This window comes from Notothenia coriiceps, unplaced genomic scaffold, assembly GCF_000735185.1.
Source record: "Notothenia coriiceps isolate Sejong01 unplaced genomic scaffold, NC01 NC01_scaffold00026393, whole genome shotgun sequence".
NCBI lineage: Eukaryota > Metazoa > Chordata > Actinopteri > Perciformes > Nototheniidae > Notothenia > Notothenia coriiceps.
In genome coordinates this window covers 188,240-210,220 of record NW_011359094.1, presented here as the reverse complement: position 1 = coordinate 210,220, position 21,981 = coordinate 188,240, and the positions used below count along the sequence as shown (strand labels likewise).

Here is a 21,981-nt window from a genome sequence, read left to right as displayed (position 1 = left end):
GGTGAGCCAGAACAACAAGTCGAACCTAATGACCAGTGAGAACCTGTCCATCTGTTTCTGGCCCACGCTGATGAGACCAGACTTCACCACCATGGACGCCCTGACGGCCACCCGCACCTACCAGACAATCATCGAGAGCTTCATCCAGCAGTGCGCATACTTCTTCTACAATCAGCCACTGGCCGAGGGCCTCCCGGGCTCCCCCACCTCCACCATGTCCGGAGGAGGAACCTCGGCCTACTCCTGCATGGCGGGGGGCTACTCATCCTCGCCGGCTCCATCCCTGACCCCCTACGTCCTCCCAGCCACCCCTCCTGTCATTCCCCACTACGGCCCTCCTATCCACCACCACCTTCACCACCACCTTCACCACCACCACAAACATCAGTCCCCCCCCCACTCCCCCCCTGCNCGCCCTGCTGCCGCCCTCCCTGCACCCCCATCACCCCCCTACGGAACAACACACGCTGTGAACCAGGGATCAAGGGAAAGAGGAAAAAAAAACGAAGAAGACGGATAACTAGATTCAGAGAGATTTAAGGGTTTAGAATTAGAGATTTTGAAGTTTGGGAAGGAATTTAAGAAGATAAATTGAAACGAGTACAGGAAGAAGGAAGAGAAGTTGGGAGATATTGATTGAGATGCAGTATGTACAGGGAGAAACCTACATGTTTGGGAGAAATAAGGGGGCTTTTGAGCCTCGGTTGCTTTTAGAAAAATGGACACACACACAAGGCAGAAAAAAGGGGAACGCTGAAGAGCCTCTGAACTGGCAGTATGTTCTTTCTCCCTACTTGCCAATTTATCCCTTTTTCTCAGTCTTACTACATCCAGACCTGCCCTCCTTGCCTTATAGAGAACCTACACACAAACACACTAGTGAGTGAGATGTTGCCAAGAACTGTTAAAGGGGCTCAGGGAGGGACTCTGAAAGTAAAGTGAAGGGGAATGTGAACTTTGTTATGTTGGGATTGCTTCACCACACACACAAAACAGACACAAACTTGACACAAACACCCAGTGGCCAGAGTGCCTCTGACAACCATTCTTAGCCTCTAACTGTGATGGTAACTTTGGTGCCCGGTGCACATTTTTGCAATCCAACACACCTACTGACCCACCTGGAAGTCTGTGTCTGGGACTAAGTGAAGCAGAGAGCGAGTCCTGAACACATGTTTGTTTATTTCCCCACTGTACAGAGGACTTAGGCAAGGAACACGTGTTGCTTCTCACCCAACAGGATGTTCTGTCCTTCGCAACACACACACATTCCTATCTATCAACCCCTCACACAGCCACACACGCAGAGAAAAATCAGTTTCAGTTGAGGCAGTATGCCATATACAAAAAAAAAATAATCTCAACCGACCAGATCTACTAGACAGTAAATAAGAGCAAAGGATTATGGGAACTCACACCCTTTGCATTCTGGGAAGGCTCCTCCCATCCTTCTGATTGCATTCTCTCGGGTTGATCTTAAATCTCATGTCCTGTATTTGTAAACACATCAAGAGAACAGCTTGCAAAGTGGATACTTTGATTGGTCTAAATCTTATTTTCTACATTCACATTCCCACTATCCCAACACTTTTTTATTCTGTGACAAAATCTTGCGAAATGCAGAGAAACCCGGCGCCTATTGCTCGATGAGTGGCCTTGTGTGTAAGTGTCTGTGTGACTGTCTATCTGTCTGTGTGCACATGTATCCATGCCTTTTTGTTTTACCTGAATGTCCCTATAGGCAGAGAGTGGGAATAATTCCAGTGCTGGACCTTCACCTGTCATGTTGCTTCTTTCACGCTGTGGTGGTTTCAAGAGTGAGTCAGCGATGCAGTTTCCACAGTAAGGACCTTGTTCAAAAAGCACTTTTCTGAGCACTTTGAGGCACATTTTAAATTGGAGCTGCCATGACATGACAGCCACCATTCACTTTATTGTCAGTGCAACCTACTCTCCTTCTCTCTCTGGCAGCACACCACTGACATCTAGAGGAAGGAATGGGTAATGCAGCCATAACCTACCACCACCACCATTTTCCTACTGTGGTTTTTGTAGCATCAGAATCTCTTATAGGTGCAATGGTTAAGGTCGTACATCACTGCATGTCAGAATTTAGAGCTCAATTATTGTTATTGTTAAATAGATAACATTAGTTTTTCAATCTGGTGAAAATAATTTGAGATTATATTGATTTACGCTCTGTGGCCACATTGCAGCCAATTACACATGCAGTGAATACAATTGCCTCATTGTCTTTGTTAGTTTCCACTTCACTAAAGCACTCGGCCCCTTTGTAAAGGAGTGCATGCCAATTCCCAAACGTGAAGGGAAATGAAGAGATTGTGGCACAAACTAGCATTATGGGCCAGAAAGTAAGAGCTGGAAGTGAGGCTAAAGCTTTGACAGGTGGGAGGGGAAGGCTTTTTATTGTTGGAAATAATTGGTAACGACTGCTCCAGCACACCTTCCTCTAAGGACACAGCTTAGCACCTCTGGAAAGGAGACTCACACCTGCTCTTTGTAGACCCAAATAAAATGTTCAAGAGTGTAACCACTACTAGACTCTCCCGGCTGTCACTGTCATGCCACTGCACCCCCTAGTCATACCCAATCCGAGGGAGACAGTTGGGTCTGGGAGAGACAGGAGACCGAACAGACAGTCCATTCATCCGTCTGCACGACTGGAGCGGAGCATCACAAAATTCCTCAGCCCAGCCTGCTGTTACCTTAGAAACCAGCGAGATGGGGCTCGATGAGAATTGCTGAGCCCTGATCGAAGCTACTTTTCATTGGTGTGTGTGTTTGTGCACGCATGAGTGTTTCCGTGAGCTTGAGAAAGTGTGTGCGCATGGGAACTTGTGCGTGTTAATGTTAAGCAGCTCCTCACCAAGGTCACTTATTCAGTTTGACAGTGAATTGCATCTCTTCATGTCCCCACACTGTCATCTCTGCCCAACAGGAGAAAAAAAATACTTTTAACCAAACACTGAACTCTTAAAGGAGCTTTTATAAGTCTACACTACCTATTTACCTAGTGTGTGAGTGTGTGTGAGATTAGAGGATAGAGGAATTAAAAGTGTGTGTTTGGGTGGGTGGGTTTGAGCTAACATGTTATCAAGCTGTGCCTGGCTGACAGCCAGACACCAGCGTGATCCAAATAAACGTGAAGGAGAGGAATGCAGTTCTCCTTGCGGTCATTACCCCGCTGTGTAACCCTGTTAGCTTGTCCAGATTACACACACTGATCCTCAGAGAAAGGGTGAGAGAAATGGGGGGGAAGATTGGGGAGAGGGAGAGGGAGGGAAGATAGACAGGGAACGTGTGAATGGGATCATTATTTGGGAGATCGAGGGAGGAAGGAGGGGTGACCACTGGTACTTGTGTGTGAACGCCAGCCAGTGGCGTTCCCTGTGTATATCAATGTGTTAATACTGAACTGACTGTGAGGCAGCCAAAGACTGTGGAAAAAGGGTAGAGGGAGAGATGGGAAGCAAAGTGACAATTTAGAAGAACAATTTAATTAAAAATGTGACTTTGGTTCAGCGATGATATGTGGCTGCATTGCTTTCTTTTTTTGTTTTTCTTGTTTTTTGCAACAATGGTGACAGATGTCTGTTAAGTTAAAATGAGAAACAAGCAAAACTATATTCAAATGGTTGTTTATTGGTATGTTAGGGGGTCTAACACTTTACCCTTTAGTCAGTGGTGATAGAAAAAAAAAAGTTTCTTTTTATGTTTTATTTTAATAATTAAAAAATACAAAGCATTTTTTTTTAACAATTTCTTTGTGAACGATTGAGAGACCAGCCCAGTATAGTGCATGATTTCTTCCCAACAAAGGAAGAGGGCTCCACCACTCTCACTATTTAAGAGATGATAAAAAAATATTAAGAAATAATGGGGGGGGGAAATAAAATAATAAAAAATAAATGAAGTACTGTAAAGTGAAATGATAACATCAAACAAAAACACTGTCATTATTTGCTGAGTATGGTAATTTGTCTCGATGGGAATGGTGTATACAGCAAGGCCTTATGTGATCTGTATCATAGTTAATAAATCAAATCTTGTTAAACCTTTGCTTCTTGTCTCTTTGTTACACACGAGTGATTACTGACACATGGAACAGACAAGAAAATCCTGATGAAGTCTGAGGATGTGATTGTCCCAGGACACAGTCTGTAAGTTGGTGTAATGAATTCTGAATCGACTTCTAACCTCAAATTCAACTCAACAAAGCTCTGGTAAAGCTACTGAACTGTAACTTACTTTTTTCCTTGTCAAATGACTGTTTTCAATCTCAAGGAAGAACTTGGATCTGATCAGCAACACTCCAAATTTCCCAAACCATTTTTTTTTTTTAAATCAGAAGTGTACAGTCAGGGCAAGTTGTGTACATCTGAGGTTTTATCAAAAATATTACATTTAAAAATATACATTGATTTATGATAGGTGTTGTATTAATGTGCAAATTCTTAATTTCTTCCCTATTAACAATTTTGCAACCCTTTTAGATTTACCGTGTAATCTCTAATGGATTGCAGCAGGATAACTTAAAAGGTAAAGAAAAAGAGATCAAAAACATTTTAAATAATATAAATGTTGGTGTGATTAAAAAAAGATGAAACGTTGCCTACATGGTAATGATTTTGCAAACCAATTAATCTTAGAAACTAACACAGCAAACCAGCAGCAACTGAACTCCTTGCTGAGTAACCTTGCAATGTTTTTTGCAGATGTTGTTGGTGTAAAGTTTGAGTATCTGGGGATGTGTGTTTTGCTCAAGGTCGTGTGGAGGGAAGGAAACTGGGATCTTTACAAACATTAAATTGAATACTGCTTTACAAGCAGAGATACAGTTGCCCTAGATACAGTTTTTGGGTTGAAGACCCAAGCACAGCCACTCTTATCTATTATTACAGAAACAGGCCGTGTCAAACACTGTCAGAAAAGTAATCAAATATTATGGTGAATGTTGTCTTACTCTTGTGTAACACTGTATCCAGAAAAGTATGTTTAATTGAAATAAAAAGCACAGGAAGACATGTGACGATTCAATACTTATGTTCATAAAAGTTTAGTTTGACACAACATATGACGTGATATACTCTTTGTACCACAGTTTGTTCCTCGGTTATCTTTGCTCGCTGTTGAAGGGCCACTGAAGCCACATGGGGGTCTAGACGAGGTCGCAGCGGCCCACGGGACACTCCCGGTTTTGCGAAAGCAGCTCCAAGAGGTGCCATTTCCAGGGTGATGTAAGGATTCGGGTCCCTGTGAGGGCGATGTGAAGGCCTCACTGCCATTTCATGGTGCCCTCATCTGACCTTTTCATTGAGTCAAACCAAAGGAAATCCATGTCCATGACCTTTGTGGTGCATCTTTCCATTTTGGCACAGGAAGAAAAAAAAAGAGAGAAGCGGCTGATTGGGAATGAAAAGGGCAAGCTCGTGTGCACACAGGACACAAGACCCTTGAACTCTAACCTTTAAGAAGTGTCATGAGGGAAAGAGTGCTGTGGGATTTGATTGGAAGTCAAATATAGGAATCGTCAACATTGCCTTACTGGCCAAAGTGGTGGTGAAAATACTCATCAGGATTCCAAGATGTGTCAATCATTTGTTTAAAGGAGGCAAGTAAAACCAGCCTATTGAGCTCCATGGTGTTCGTTAAACAATTTAACTAAATTATAATGATCTAATATTCCCTTTGTATTTCTTTAATCCAATGCTTCCCTTGTACTTAAACGAATACGCCACTAGGAGGCTGACTTGTCCCACATTACCCATCGACCCTCGCGCTGCTGTATCCGGGTAAGGGAGGCAAACGCAGAGCATGGACCTAATTGATTGGGTCAAGGTTTGGATGTCAACAGTGAGACGACACTTTAATCCCGCGCTCACAGTGAGATGAGTGCGTGAGACGAGCATCTGAAGACTTTTCTCATTGATGTCGAGCTCCACTTTCCCGCTCACAGTTTTAAGTTGGAGAAGGAAATGGGTTTGACTAAACTCCAGAGATTGTAAGGGGAGAGGAGGAGGAGGGGGGAGAGCTCGGCAAAGTAAGCCTCGGAATAAAGACAAAGAACTTAATTTGAAGTCATTGTTGCTCTGTATTAGAGGCGTGATGTGCTTCTTTAGTGAAAAGCATGACCAAAAAAAAAAAAAAAAAGAGTTCTAAGGTAGACGGAGAGAGGGGGGGGGGAGGAGGAGGAGGAAGGGGACGTTGCCTATATGGAGAAAAAGAGACCGGTCTTATGATGAGTCGAGGCACGTATCTCCGCTCAACCGTGTCTTTCTGGGCTCCGGGCTCGCAGCTGCGGCGGCGGGTATTGAATTTAGATGCGGCCTGTATGTCTCCCCGCCCCGGCCGCTACAGGTGGAAATGCTCTTATCAATACGGACTGTCCGAGCCTGACTGCGAGCCGATCCGTCTCATTGATGATTTTAGGTGCCCCTGCCCTCCCCGAGGAGCCCATTGATTAATGTCTGGGTCACAGTGGTATTTCCATATTGATGGCTCGATTGATGATGGCGCTCCAGGAACAAACCGTATTGACCTGCCAGAAAGTGATACGCTTCAAACTGCTCGGTGGATGTATTTATGCATAATGGGCATAATGAGGGTTACATAGCCTAATGTGGCGGAGGCACATGCAATCTAGGTAAAATATGAAGTGCAAGGAGTAGCCCTGGAAGCCTATATCCTACTGACAAGTTTAGTAAAAGGCTATTTCCTGAGAAAAACACATCAATATTCCCACAGAAACGACAAACCGTTATAGCCTACTCTCACTACCACCACTACTAATTTAGATATTATTACTGTTAATACTTTGGTAAATTATAGTGTGACTTTGTTCTTCATAGGTTTTTTTACCATTATTTATTCTACAATAAGATCAAAAAGATTAATTTGTATTGATCACAAGGAGGAAAATTAAGAAACAGCAAACAAACAAATCATTGAGGTACACATGACTAATGATACATCAAAGTAAGAAAGCTATAGCCCGTAGTGTAAATAAATGATATATTCTCTATTCCAATGTTTCTAATTTATGTTAATTCATGTAAACTCTTGTCCTTAGGGTTGTTCCGAACCTGGGAGACAGAAGGCCTGATGTGTCACCAGATCAATTTGAGGGTTTGTGCAACGATCAACAAGGTAGGAAACAATGCACACATCAAACTAAATCATAATTATCTTTGCAAAAAACTAAAAGTTGTATTATTTATATGAAAATGTATCATAGCTGGAACACACTTTTCATCCTGTATTTGAAAGACATCTTACAAGGGAAACTGCTGTAGTAAAGGGTTTTAAAGTTGCTTTGGGTTGCAAAAATATAGCAGAAATGACCTCAAGAGCAGGCCAAAAAATGCAAATCATCACACAAAAAAAAGGGATTTTTAGTAACCAATTCATTATTTAAAACTCCTACACTTATAAGGTCTTACCTGCTACGAAAGAAAACTATGACAAAGTCAATCTGGTACATTTGTTTTCAAAGCAACATAAGACCACTAACATAGTTTCACAAGAAGTCCAATTATCTGTGCAGTTTGCAGATGTATTTCTTTGCTAAATTATTTTCGTGGGGACAAATCATCTCAACTATCTACTGGAATCAGGATTCAGTATGATGGACATACTGTAGTGTACCAGGGTTGAATTAGTTCTGCTAATTGGCATGCAACCTAATGTGACCTTTCTAGCTGTGTGTGCAATAGAGATTTCCTAATTTTAAAGTTGTTTTGTGTGGTGATTTCATGGTTTTGTCAGCCTCTTACTGCTATGTGATCATATTTCTGTAATATTTCCACGCTGTATTATAAAAGTGGCTCGTTTTTTCTTCATAGGGTCAAGTGCAAACACTGCATAATGCAGAACAACTCCACAGAGAGCCCAGAGTTGTGAGCCCAGAGTTGTGAACCCAATTTTGCAGACACCCTAATTTAAAGGACAGGCAGACAACAACATGATTCTGTGGGACTTGTTCTGCTTGTTGTGGAGATTACTTTGGAGGCAGAGGGCATTGTGTGGAGAAGATAGTCAGTTTGAACAAAATAAAGCCTTGAGCAGAACTGATCCCACTTTACGCTTTTAGGGTCAGTGGTCAAAGTGGGTGTTCGGCCTCCAGGTCCCAGTGACATGGAGGCCGAACACCCGATGTGTATCTGCTGATTACATCTCCTGAAGTGGAAGAAATGCAAATAATAAATGTATGAGCAACGTGCTTGTTTTTTTGCTTGATTAATTATGCCGTTTAATTCCAGATCCACCACGCCGCTCCACCGTATAATTTCCCAGTGGTCTTGGCTGTTTCTTCTCTCACATGCGCCCTCCTTTTTTTCCTCATTGCAAAATGAATCATGGATCCAACCGTCTATACCCGGGGGAGAGCGGCGAGCTGGCGAACGGGCTGACCAATCATGAGCATCAGAGGCAGACACACAGACGGAGGGAGCCTTTTGTTGTGCACTGCACTCATCAAGTTAGAACACAACTACCCATTTGGCCTGAAGACAATTAAAAGATGGAGAGTAAGGAGGCAAAATAACCAACTTCATCTGTGTTTATCACTGTTTTCTCTCCCTTGTTACATTAAATCTCCTCTTTGCTCTGCAGCTTATCCAATCAGACTAGCCAGTATGTGTTTATCTGAGTGGGTGGCAGAGTCTCAGCACCATTCAAAATGTCGACTGGGACCATGACCGCTCCTCTATTCCCAGCCTGGCCAACCCTCTCTCAGCCTCCTGACAGTTCCAGGTTAGCCTCTCTCTCCTCTCTCCCCTTGGCCCTCCTCTCCTCACTCCTCTGGCTTTGCCTCTCCAGCTCTCCCAGGGGCCCCACTGAGAATACTGCTCAGATCCAGGCCTCTGAGCCCAAAAGCCGGCCCTAATCCTCCGCATCGATCGCCCTGAGAATTTTCCTCCCTAGCACAGCAGGCCCTGCTCCCTGGCGCTCGCACTCCTCGCCTCCACCCTGAACAGCCAGCACTCAGCAACTCAGTTCGAGAGGCAGGGAAAACAGGGTCAGGAACATTTTGATGTGATGTGCGTTATTGGGTGCTTATAGCAGGTTGCACGTTGCTCCTGAGAGCACCAGCGTTGTTGCCTCTCTAAATTCATTTAGACTTGTCTGTCAATGAACATCTCTCAAACTGATCTATCTATAGGATGTTTTATAGAAGTCATAAAAATGGTCTAAATACCATTGTATTCCTTCCTCTGTGTCGATAAGTTTGAAAGATACAGTATGTTGAAAACTCTGAAAAATCTGAAGACGCACATATCTTAAAGGATAGGCCGCATTTTCATCCATCATGCTGATGAAGATGGAGTAATAGAAGTTGGCGTATGCTACACAACTCTGCTGGAAGATGAGAAAGCATCATTACTAGAGTCCTCCTGGGAAAGCTCCTAACTAACAGTCTATCCTGCGTAACATACTCGTTCATAATTTATTTACACGGCAAGCTTCCCTTGGACTTTGCTGTGTGTGTTTTGCTCAGTGTGGAGGTATTCGAGAGGTATTTTCCCCTCTGTCTGCTTGTGAACAAGACCAGCAATGTTTACTAACCGATTCAATATGAATGATTAAACCTTATACTTTATCAACACAATTGCTATGTGGTCAGCCCAATCATAAACAGAAACAAGGGGGGAGGGTCTGGAACATTTGGCCCGGACCACATGCCGCTCTGTGGAACATTTAGAGCATTTCTGTCAATACTGGCAGTTAAGAGCCAGTACAGATGGTAGTGTATCAATACTCTGTTTAAACAGGGCTCCGAGCCACGTTTCTAAATCAGCCCCAGAGATAGTTTTGAAAAAATCTGTTTTTCAGTCCTTCTTAGGTAACTCTACAAATTTGGTTGACTGCTTCATTGGTGTCACAAAACACTGCAGACGCATCGCTTACATTTGGATTTCATTCCTAGAGTTAAATTCAATACTTATACCTTTTACTCTCTCTGACAATCTTCCTCGTCCTCTCAGTACCTATCATTCATTAGCTTTTTCTCTACCTGAGCTAACCGCACACCCTTAGCGTTCACACACACACACACACACACACACACACACACACACACACACACACACACACACACACACACACACACACACACACACACACACACACACAATTTTTGCAGCTTTTCCCTCCATATCCTCTCTCCAAGCCCTCTATACTTCAGTGCGTCGCTCTTTCCTCTCATACCTCTCCTTCCCTGCCCTTTCCTCACGCCTGCTTCCTTCCTTCCCTCCCTCCCTTCCTTCCCTCCCTCTCTCTTCCCGTTTTACCCTTGCTTGCTCTCCTCTTGTCCGCTCCCTCCCTCCTTCTCTGCTCTCTCCCCTCTTTCTCTTTATTAATTTATTGGGTTGTTATTCTCCTTGCCTGGCTCTGCTAATGAAGGCAGGATGCAGATGAGGGCGAAGGTCGTCTCCGTAGCGATCGACCTCACCGCCCCGCAGTATGGCACTCTGACTGGCACAGGTCAGTGGCAGCTGTCAATCAAAACACACACACATGCACATTCACACGCACATGCACTCTTGCACCCACACACACTATCCCTAGATGTCTTCATATATGAATATATGAGCTTATACAATTAACAGTTCTTCATTAGCCATACCATTTCAGATGCTTTGAAGCACACACTTCGACTCTTATATGAGGGTTTGTTTTATAACCCCCTAAAATTAAGCAGGACGTAACATCCAACCCATTAAATTAACCAGAAAATTCTACGCTCTTCGACGTTTTCATTTTCAACAATTTTAGAGGCCTGAGGATTGAAAAAGGTCCAGATTTCAACAACAGAAAAGGGATTAAAAAGTGAAGTTCGGAAATCATGAAGTGAATTTAGAGTGGTGTATTATGTAAACCTATTCACCCTCTGAAATAAATAGGATGGACAGAGACAGCACGCATGGTAAAAACAATATGTACTCAATATAAGTTATACAATACTACAACAACACCCCAAACTTAAGCTTCTGAAATGATAATAAAGTTGACAATCCTAAAATCTCTAAAACATTTCAACCCTTATGAAGTACAATATCTGTGTTTATTAGACCGCATTTGTTTTAACTAATCATTTGGTGACTAAAAGTATAATGTATTGATCTGTCAGTTTCTCATCTTTGATCCAAAAGTGAAATATGTTTTCAACTTTTAGATGGACTTCTTTGGAGCTAATTTGCCGATCTTAGAATGCGTACATGCTAAACATTACAACGGCTAAACTTTACATTGTTAGCATTCTGATGTTAGCATTTAGCTTTAAGCATCTCTGTGCCCAAGTCCTGCTTCACTGAGGCACTAAGTATGGCTTATTTCTTCTTCATGTCTTGTTAATCATATTGCTACCCTTTGGGGGTCCCGACCCCCATAATTGGAACAGCTGCACTATAGAACACCAAACATGTCCAAAAGGCATCACCTTAACACACACATACACACACACAAATACACTCATAGATAATCTTTCATTTAACATTTGCGAGCCCACAGGTTGAATGGTTATAGCAAAGTGTCTGGCCCCCTGCCCTGTTGTTCATTGGCCTTGACACGGTGGAGACCTCCGAATTACTCCTGCCTACGTCCGTATCCCAGTACTTGTAGCATTAACAACCTCTGCTCTTCATCACAGCATGTCAAGATATTGCATATTTGTAGATGCACTCTGCATTCAGACATTCTGTATGCAAGTCGATTTTGTCCATGGTTATTGTTATGAGTCTATTTGTGTGCTCAGCCATGTTCTTGAGTGTGTTCACCTGTATCTTGGAGTGACGTCTGAGAATGTGCATGAGCGCACAGCAACCACACACACACACACACACACACACACACACACACACACACACACACACACACATATCTCTATTAGCGGCATAGTAGTGTTAACAGTGTTATGCCATGCGTGAACCTCCCCACCTTTCCCTCATATCTATGCAAAGCTGGGGTCCTGTCAATCAGTCACCTTGGTGACATAGAGCCCCACCTCCCCAATTAGAGCTGACAGGGCAGGATTAGGAGGGGGGCGGGCCCCCGCCGACCTGCCTACGTGTCAATCACGCGCCGGGCATCCACACGCCTGTTTACTGTCAGATCCCATCTCCGTCTGTCAGACTGCAAGGCAACCGTCGCCCTGGGAGGAGGGGAGGAGGGAGGGGGAAGGCGAAGAGGGGGGAGGAGGAGATCTGATCAGAATTAACTATGCTTCTCCCCACAGACCGGCCGTGCTTTTAATTCATGAAAGGAATGAGAGCAAAGTGGGAAGAGAGAGGGAGTGATAGAGGGAGGAGAGCATTTAAAACCCAGAGCAGGGCCTTCTTTAGAAGTTTTCAGAGTGATGTTTCTTCTCTCCCTGACAATCACTTTTCTTCTCTCGCTGACTCTCCCTCCTGTCTCTCTCTCACAGACTTCTTCCGAAGGTGTGATTCATGCCGCCTTAAAGCAGCTACAATTTATCAACAGACTAACTCTCACTTTTTCTCTCTGAAGTTGTTATTTGACCCTGGGTTTTTAAAGTCGCCCAAATATGTATTAGTGTTTTTTGAGTTGGAGAGTTAAGGTCAATTTATTTAGTTCTGCACATGCTCATGCAAATGTGTGTCTCTGTTCTGGTACGTGTCTGGGGATGAGGGTCCTGGCTACACACCTACAGTATTGAATACATAATGTTGTTATGCTCCTTTGACTGTGTGCTTTAAATCCGTGTGATGTGTAGTGCGGTACACAATGTTAATTTAATGTGTGAGTGTGTTTGTGTGTGTATTTGTGGCTCTGCGATCCCTGGTGTGTGCGGTTTTTTCTTTTTAGGGTCTCTGGTGGTGGCCTCACTTTGACCCCGATGCCCTCACTCTAATCCTTTAGCAAATGAGGGCTGTGTGGGGCTAAAGGGGGTGTTTGTGGGCCTGAGCCAAGCCATAGTTTTAGTATTCGAGGACCAGAGTGAAGGTCCTGGGGTTATGAGGGATGAAGAAGAGGATGACTATTGTACTGAAAGAGAAGAGGGTGTATGGTCATTAGATTTTTTTTCTCTAACATGTTTGTTTGTTGTTTAGTTAGCATCATCAAACTCTGCTTAACAGATTTAATGGACATGCAGCCCAAAAAGAGTTTTATATATTATTCTTTTGGTGTAGATAGCTCTTGTATGTAGCCACTATAAACTGCTTTAACTTTTCTTTGAATGGCCGAGCCAATTATCCAATCTTTAATACCGAAATACACAATGTATCTGCCAGACGCTATTAAAGTAATTTATTTTTTAATGTCATGAGTACTAAAAGTATTTTGGACATGGTTTATCTTATATAGGCCTTGAATGTTTTGTTCAATTGCCACCACATTTAATCTCACGTTTATTCTATCTATAGGCAATCCCGCAGGAAATTATACTTTTAATTGGCCGTTCATGAGTCGGACTTGCCGTGATTCATCTTTGTAAAAAGCCTTAGAATTGGTGAATCAGAAAAAAGTATAAATGTGATATTGAATTATTATTGATTAAGTTGATATGATGTTAACAGTCAGCTGCTCATGTAAACATCCAGCCGTTAGCATTCACTATGAGTCGTATTTCTGGTCTAATATTAGCTCTCATAAATCTCGATTTTAGGACTCTACAAACTCTATGTGGCTTAGTATTCGATAATACTCAAGAGAGTGGTGAGAGTTCACCAAAACAGTAGGGTTGCAGGCATGCTAGAAAAAAAAGTGCTGACATTTAGCATAAAGGCCAGGATCTCTGCAGACTCTGTAGGGTTATCACTACACTCTCAATATAACTGCTACTATTATCATTTGATAATAGCTGATTTTGAATAAAGACATGTTTTCAGATGTGCATTAAAAAACGCCTATCATTTTATTACTATATATTTTGCGCTGCCTTGGCGTAGTTATGAGCTCTCTGCGCGTGTAGTTATCTCTATTTCTTGCTTCGACATCTCTTGAATATATAGATTTGCATTTTGTTAGCATGATGTGAATGTAAATCAACAAATGTATGTTTGTTTTGAATAAACCTTTTGTCAGCCATTGTGCCGCATGCTTCTGACAGAAATACATGTACCACGTGTCATTTCTGCTGATGGCTAAATGTTCCCAGTATGTGTTGGCACTAGGCACATGTGGGTTGAACATGTCAGTATGTGTGTGTGTTGGTGTGTGTGCGCGTTTGCATTAGAGATGCGTTGCAGGGTTAGGTCTGAGACACAGCTCAGGTGTCTGTTGGTGTCTGTTGAACGACCTCGCTGCAGGGAACAGGCTATCAGGCTTAGAGGGAGGCTATCATGTTAATTACTTTACACACACCCCGCCAGCCAAGCGTGCAGCACGACTGCTGAGCTCACACACACACACACACACACACACACACACACACACACACACACACACACACACACACACACACACACACACACACACACACACACACACACACACACACACACACACACACACACACACACACCTTGGCACCAACACTGTTAAGCTCACGCACATACACACTAGATCAGCCGTCTTTCTTTCATTTTGTCGTTTTCCTGTCTTCTGACTCGCTGTTTGAAGGCCTTGGACATCAATTCCCTTTTGCTTTCAAGAAAGATAGTTTTATATTCTAATCAATTCAAGTCCGCTCTGTGAAATTAATTGACATTCATTCAATGATTTTAAATTCCTCCGAGGCTTTTCTTTTGTTTCAGCCTGTCAGCGAGCTGCGAGTGAGATCGGACTAAATGTTTTGTCATCTCACACTCCAGGGTGAGCCTGCTCCAAAGCGAGTGAGCCTGAGGTCAGCTTAACCTCCTCTCAATCTCGTCTCTCGTCAACTTTAGTGCTTGTGAAAGGAAAGGGGGAAACAATACAGATTCATAATCACATACTTGGGTGAAGCTCGTTCTTCAGCGGCAGCCTTCATATGTCTTCTCTGGAGGATTTTTTCCAGAATCATGTCAGTGGGTTTGAACGGCGGGGTCCGGCGCGCTCAGGCCGGGGAAACGGAGGAGTGGTATTGGCTGGGGCAGCTTGATGCCTTTAGTTAAATGATGCTGGCACGCAGAGGGATTGTTTTGGGAAGTTGTCATCCATCATGATTTTAGAACGACTCAAAGCAGCACTCTGCTTTTGGGGTTATGGTCTTGGATCCATGATTGATGTGGATGTATGTGTTGGAGGCAGGAGTGAATAAGCGACTGTGTATATTTGTGAGCTAAAAATAAGCAAAGCTGCTGGTAGTTAAACTGTTCCTCTGGAGGAGTGTTTGTATTTCCCTCTGCTCTTGTGTATGTTTTGTTAAGGAAGTTAAATGACACTGATTAAAGTTACTCTTAATTTGATAATATTGATAAATGTAGCATTTTGTGAGTGTGGCAAAATGTCTATACCCATCTATCTTTGAAGGAGCTCTGAGTCATTGCACAACTTTCCCCCATTTTTTCTGGGATTGCCCGTGCGTACGCCTGGATGCACCCCGGTGTGTGCCTTATTGTATTTCTTTAAGCTGAAGCATTTTGTCTGTCTTTGCCTTTCCCCCTTTTCCTTTTTTGCAGGTTCAAGTCTCACCTAAGTTAATTCTTCAATTAGCGTGATCCCGATATTCAGGAGGGAGCCCTGCAAATCGATGTGCAATTAGCAAAGCCTCCCTAGCCCAGAGAGTAGGCGGACGACTGGCGTGGTCATCTTCAGAGGACAGGAGGTTGGGGTGGGGTCTGGAGTTGAAGGTAAGAGGTCTTAGAGGAGAAGAGATAAAAAAAAAAAAGGAATGATATAAGCGAGATGAAAAGTGAGAAGAAAGCATTCGAGGTCCGTAAGTGGGTGGAGGTGAGGAGGGAGCACCGGGGTCTGAGGAGGTGGGGTGTAGATGTTAGATGCTCAATCAAGCTGTGTGAGGACAGTATAATGAATCCATTGAAGATGTCTGATTGCAGATGACTTTGGGAATACCAGAGTGGTGGCTGGGCCGCGGGAAAGGGGGAGGGCAGGAACAAGATGGATGCAGGGATGCGGGGAGTGGAAAAGCGGAAGGGCAAACAGAGGGAGAGAGTGAGATTAATTGAGACAAGAGAGTACCTTTTTTAAATGAGAGGAACGAGTTTCAGTGACAATGTAAGAAAAGGAAAGAACAGTGGGGGGAAAAAGAAAGAATTGATCATGTATGGGTTAGGTCCAAGCATCCCTCAGCACCGTGGGGATAAAGACCTGCAGCAGACGTCACATGTATGTAAAGAAATAATCACAAGGCTTACTAATTCATCCCAGAGTTTCCCACTGCTAAAACACTCTCCTCAGAGACAAATGAGTGTCTATCCTGTTCTAATGCTAATATGCTTTTAAGGCACTATAAGCTGGCAGAGTTTTGCTTTTATTTAATGGACTATTAATTTGTTTGAATGCATTTTGTCTCGGTGGCTACACTACAGAGTTGCCTTGGCTTTAGCTCAGCTCCTGAATGGCACATGATTTACTTACCCACAGCTATTTGGAGGCTAAGCCTTCATAATCTAATTCAATTTGATAAAGCAGAGTAATCATCAGAGTATTATGGCGAGTACTCATCATACTGATATGGTAATTTAGTTCTATCCTGATTGAATGTTTTCATTAAAGTTTTTTTGCATTCATGTTTGAATGTGTTTTAAGAATCATTCACTTTGTTGCGCGTTGCGGTTGATAGCGGAGCAAATGTTCATTGTTTTCAACAAGAGAATGACAGTAAACTATGCTGGATATTCACAAGGCGCTACTTTGCACGCATACAGGTAGAAAATGCTGACAAAAGTTGAATCCTCTAAAGTGTTTTGACTTCTTTCATGGCAGAGAAAACAGACTGGATATTCCTCTCCTAAAAATACGAGTCAAATGGATGCACACACCTGCGTCAAGTCATTGCACAGTGACACGTTTTTTGTTTTCTTTGCCCCAAACTGGTTTCGTTTTTTACTTCCTATAATGTTTATTTATTTTCATATTGTGTCTATGTCTGTTATACAGTACAGTATGCCTTGCATTTTAAATATTAATGTAAAGCATCTTAGGGCGTCTGCTCAATACAGGTGCTGTTTCAGATCAATTTACTTAATCCAACAAATTGGATTTTAAACAAAACTATTACTATCCGATCAAAGCGGCGTTCAACTACACAGTATGTATATATATAAAATCATCATATTTGGGCCTGAATTGGACAAGGACCCTCTTCTCCTTAATGTGAATCTTAATTGAATATATTTGGCAAATACATTAGACAGTGTTTGGACTGTGCTGCTTTGGTCTGAGATTGTGCCACCGTGGAATTATTTTTGTTTTAAATCATGCCTTAAACAGCTGCCATGGTTCGAGCTTTGGTCATGCTCAGACAGAAACTGTGCAGGTTCATGACGGACGGTCCTGAGTTTGCACGATTCACCAGTCCACTCCAACTACCTCGCTGTGCAGACTCTTAGGGACTGTGATTAGAAATACAATATAAGAGATTAGAGAAACAATGTTGATTTGCTGTATAGGAACATCATTTTTAGGAGACCAGGCTGAAAACCAGCTCGACTTTGTGTCTGTTGGGGAGTTTCTGTAGGTGAATACCTTGTCAGTGGATAATAGTCCACATGGCTGGCACCTTCAAATAAAGATAAGGTAGTACATTTTTCCAAACAGTTTGAGAGAAAACATATTGGTTCGGCTGCGCACTTCCATTTTCCGTCTTCTATTCATTTACAGAAGGAATTACATTAAATTATTAATGCAAAAAAAAGCCACCTTTAATACATTCAATGAATAATTGAAAAAAGAACATGATACTATTTAATGGATTGCTTTTGATGTATCTGCATGCCTACAACGGTCAAGGCTTGTGTGTATTAAAATCACCATGGCAACAAAGAGGTGGTTTTCACTGAGGTGACATCCTGCAACACTGACCTGCATGCACAGTGTGACGGTGAATTACATTTTAAATTCACATGAATCCTCACAATTTGTCTACATTACATCCACCATTTTAATGGAATAATCTAATGACGTGATTACAGCAGAAATGTATTGTGAAACAGCGTCTGTGCAAACGTGTTGTGGTGTTTGATAGCAGCAGAACAACTGTGCACAACATGCTTGTTTGTGCACGTCTGACGATGTATGTATTTACTGTATGTCTGCCATTATTGAAAGGTAAATCTGTTCCGTTACTAAGTGCACACACGTTCCTGTCAAAATCATTATAAACTACCCCGCTTCATGACTCACTTCTGGAAATCGTGGCTCATGATGGTTTCCTCAGGAGTGAACGGTATAACCGGGAGTGACACATGAGGTCTTGAATGAAAATAACGTGAACGGGGAGGCGGCGGGAAAAAAAATTAGTGGGGAGAAAGATAAACAGAAAGATGACAGTCTGAGATAGAGTGATGGGGAGATCTGGGAAGACTGCAGAGAAAATTGTCCAGAGTGTAGAAAAACAGTGACAGACAGTGGCAGAGTGGAGGGAGAAATGTAACAGACAGACTCGGGGAGAGCGGGAGAGAGAGAGACAGGCAGAGACAGACAGAGGGAGAGATAGACAGTGACAGAGGGAGAGATAGACGAGCTGTGTGAGGATGCAGAGTGTGTCCCCCTCTCTCGGCTGCTGCCAGAGGCAAACAGACAGCCTCTCTGCTGGTGGAATGCTAATGCAACAAGCTGCTGCTCTCTTGTCTTCCGCCCCTTCTTACCTTTCTTCTTCTTTAACTCTCCTCCGTGCAGAAAGTTTAGAGACACAAGCACATACTTTGATAATAGAGACTTTTTAATTTAATTTAATATAATTTGCTGTTCCACCATGCACATGCTTGTTCTACAAATTAGACACGCGGAGTATCTTTCCGAGGGGAAATAATGATCATTTAATGGGAGATTAGTTGTGAATGTGTGTGTTGAAGGGAGTTATAGGTGAGTTATTATTTGACCTTTCCCCCGCACCTCCTCCACGTCTTATACTGACATCATGTTTGTCTGCAGCTCAGTAGCCATGGCTACCGTGGTGTTAGTGGGGGGGTTCGTCATGTCAGGGGCCAATAGTAGGTCGACCTGTCTGTGTCGCAGTCAGGTGACCTTTGACCCCCAGCCCAAAAGAGGGTGACGATAAAATGTCTCCTGGCGATCGTCCAGACAGGTTCGCAAACTTCCATCATTTAAGACATTCACACCACATCACACGGAGAAACGCCCGCGAGAATATACAACAGTTGTTTTTTTCATCTGATTTTCTTGCTGTGGCGACAGTCATCAGTTCTCAACTTCAGGCAGGACTTAACCTTGAGTGGAGCAAGCCGGCTGAGCCTGTCTGTCCCCCCCCCCCGTCTGTCTGTCTGTCTGTCTGTCTGTCTGTCTGTCTGTCTGCATGGAGATGGCAGCTTCTGAGAAATGGCGGCACACTCTGAAGTGTGATCCATTTAGATAGTGGCAAGGTTCTCTCCGTGTGCACACGCACACACGGTGCACACTTACGGTAAACACACACCGCGCAACAAACAAACATGGGTGCGCTCGCTAACACACTAACCTGTGTGCACGCGGACTCAAAGAAACAGATCTCTCTTTTCCACACACACACACACACACACACACACACACACACACACACACACACACACACACACACACCAGTCTCTTGACACACACACACACACACACACACACACACACACACACACACACACACACACACACACACACCCACACACCAGTCTCTTGACACACACTTGCTTGGTTGACAAGTCGTCTCAGATAAGCGTGAGTGACAGGTAGGGAGTGTTGACTACTAGTGTGTGTAGAACACTCCTGGAGATATCACCACCTTATGATTATTGAATTATACAGCATTTACTTCATCAGATTTAAGTTATTTACTTCAAATACAACTGAAATAAATTCATAGCAGATGCGGGGCAGATTAATATTTTTCTCTTTCTGTTGTGTTAATCCTGTATCAGACTTTTCTTTTAAGACGCTGCCTTCCTCTGTTTCATTGTTGTTGTTAATTTCCCTGCCACCTTTTTCTATCTCTGTTCAAACATATTGCACTGCCTCCGTCATCTAGAGAGAATCTTGTCCCTTTTTTGGCAGCAGATGTATGTTCAAGCTATATTTTGAGGATTCAGGCCTTGTATACCCGCTCCCTTCCTCCACTGCCTCCATATCCCCAGGCCTCCCCATGCTCCATTCCTCTATTTTCTTATCTACTTTCTTCTCCTACTTGCTCCTCTATGTCATTGCCAAATCTCTCCTGTCTGCTTTTCTCTGTCTTCTCCTATCCTTCCTCTCCTACCTCTCTGTTTCTTTTACACACCCTCTTCTCTCTCTATCAGTCTCTCTATTCTGTGACTGCTCTGGCTGGTCCCCCTGTGGCACACCGTGTCGTGTCCCTAATTTATTTATAATTAGTGCTCTTTGTCGGGATGCGTGGGGAATGTTAAAGTACACGCCACCTCGCTCTGGGTACAAATGGGCTGGTGTTCCTCCATCCTCTCCGCCCGCCCCAACTGCCCAGCCGACACGGCCACTGGGATGGACAGACCTTACATCGCAAACCCAAACCCTTACAATGATAACGACTCCACGGAGAAGAAGGCTGTGCACTTCAAGAAATCTCCATCTCGTGAAGTCTATAACAAAAATACTTTTTTTAGAATGTGCACAAATCCTTTTGTTATGAATAGTGTTATTTATTTATTTTAGAAACGAGGGGCTGTATAACAGAAGGTTAGGCAGGTGTCGGCACAATAATCAAGATCAATGCAGTTCGATTTTTGAAAACACTTAGAGCAAAGTCAAAAATCTGTCAAAGAAAATCTATCTCCATCATCTGCACCTGCACCGTTTTCACCTGTTTAAAGAAAATAAGGTTTCAGGGCGAAAACAATTTAATAAACAAGAGTTTACACACTGACTGACACCTCCTGAGATACAGATACACATTGTCAGTGCGCTCACCTGTGCAACGCCTGAATGCAAAACAGAATAACAAGATGGGACAACATGTAATCTGAAAGTGTAATTTATTAAACATCCTGTTGAATTTTAATGGCCGTCACTTGTAAAGTTGAGTTGTTTTGGGGGTTTGAGCTACAGGAAAAAAATTGTGTTTTTCTTTCACACCACATTAATGTCAGCACTGTCTTTACACATAACGTACATGACCAGGGATGACGGCGCTGACAGGACTTGCTGAGTGTGTGTGTGTGTGTGTGTGTGATCAGCCAGGAAGAGCTTTTGTCCTTGGGCTGAGAGGGCACCTGGCTCCTCTTCCCGTCCTTGTGATCTCTCTGTTCCCTCTCTCTCGTGCTGCTCTATCCCTTCTCTATCTGTCTCTTCCTCTCTTCGCTCAGCGCCGATCCCTTCATCCCCCCATCTCGCGCTCTCCCTCTCCTCTGCCCAAGGCGATGCCGTCCTGCAGGCTTTGATCAGGGGGCCAGGGAGGAGAGAGGAAGTGGGTCAGAAAGTTGTGCTGGAGACTGCAGGAGAACAAGGCTGGAATATCGAGTAGGTGAGAGAGAGAGAGAGAGATGGGGTAATCTAGTGAGAAAGTGATAGAGTGAGAGAGGGGGAGATAGTGGGGGTAAAGAAGAGGGAGGGAGTAGGTAAAGAGGAAGAGAGGGGGATGAAATGGGGCTACCGTGAGAGGTAGAGGCAGGGAGGAGCAGGGGGGGGGTCTGCCTGAACTAAAAGAGTAGAAGGAGATAAAAAGAAAATGAAGAGAGCAACAGGAGGAGATAGAGGAGAAGGATGTGGGAAAGGAGAGGTGTCTTCATTTACTGAGAGGAAAAAGAAGACAACACATTTGTCTTGAACGTGATGCTCGGCATTTAAACAGCAGGTTGGAGGATAAGGCCCTGTTTTAACTAATCTACACAGTGCAGGACAGATAGGTGTGTGTGTGTGTGTGTGTGTCTGTGTGTCTGTCTGTGTGTGTGTGTGTGTCTG

At 43.4% G+C, this 21,981-nt stretch overlaps 1 protein-coding gene across 1 annotated transcript in view; it reads left to right on the top strand.

Annotated features, from left to right (window-relative positions):
- arhgap35a (Rho GTPase activating protein 35a) overlaps nt 1-4,080 on the top strand; it is a 33,469-nt gene extending 29,389 nt beyond the window's left edge. The window contains exon 7 of the mRNA XM_010784368.1: nt 1-4,080. Coding sequence (XP_010782670.1) covers nt 1-520 — 520 coding nt within the window. The 3' untranslated portion in view covers nt 521-4,080.
- Nucleotides 4,081-21,981: the final 17,901 nt, after the last annotated feature.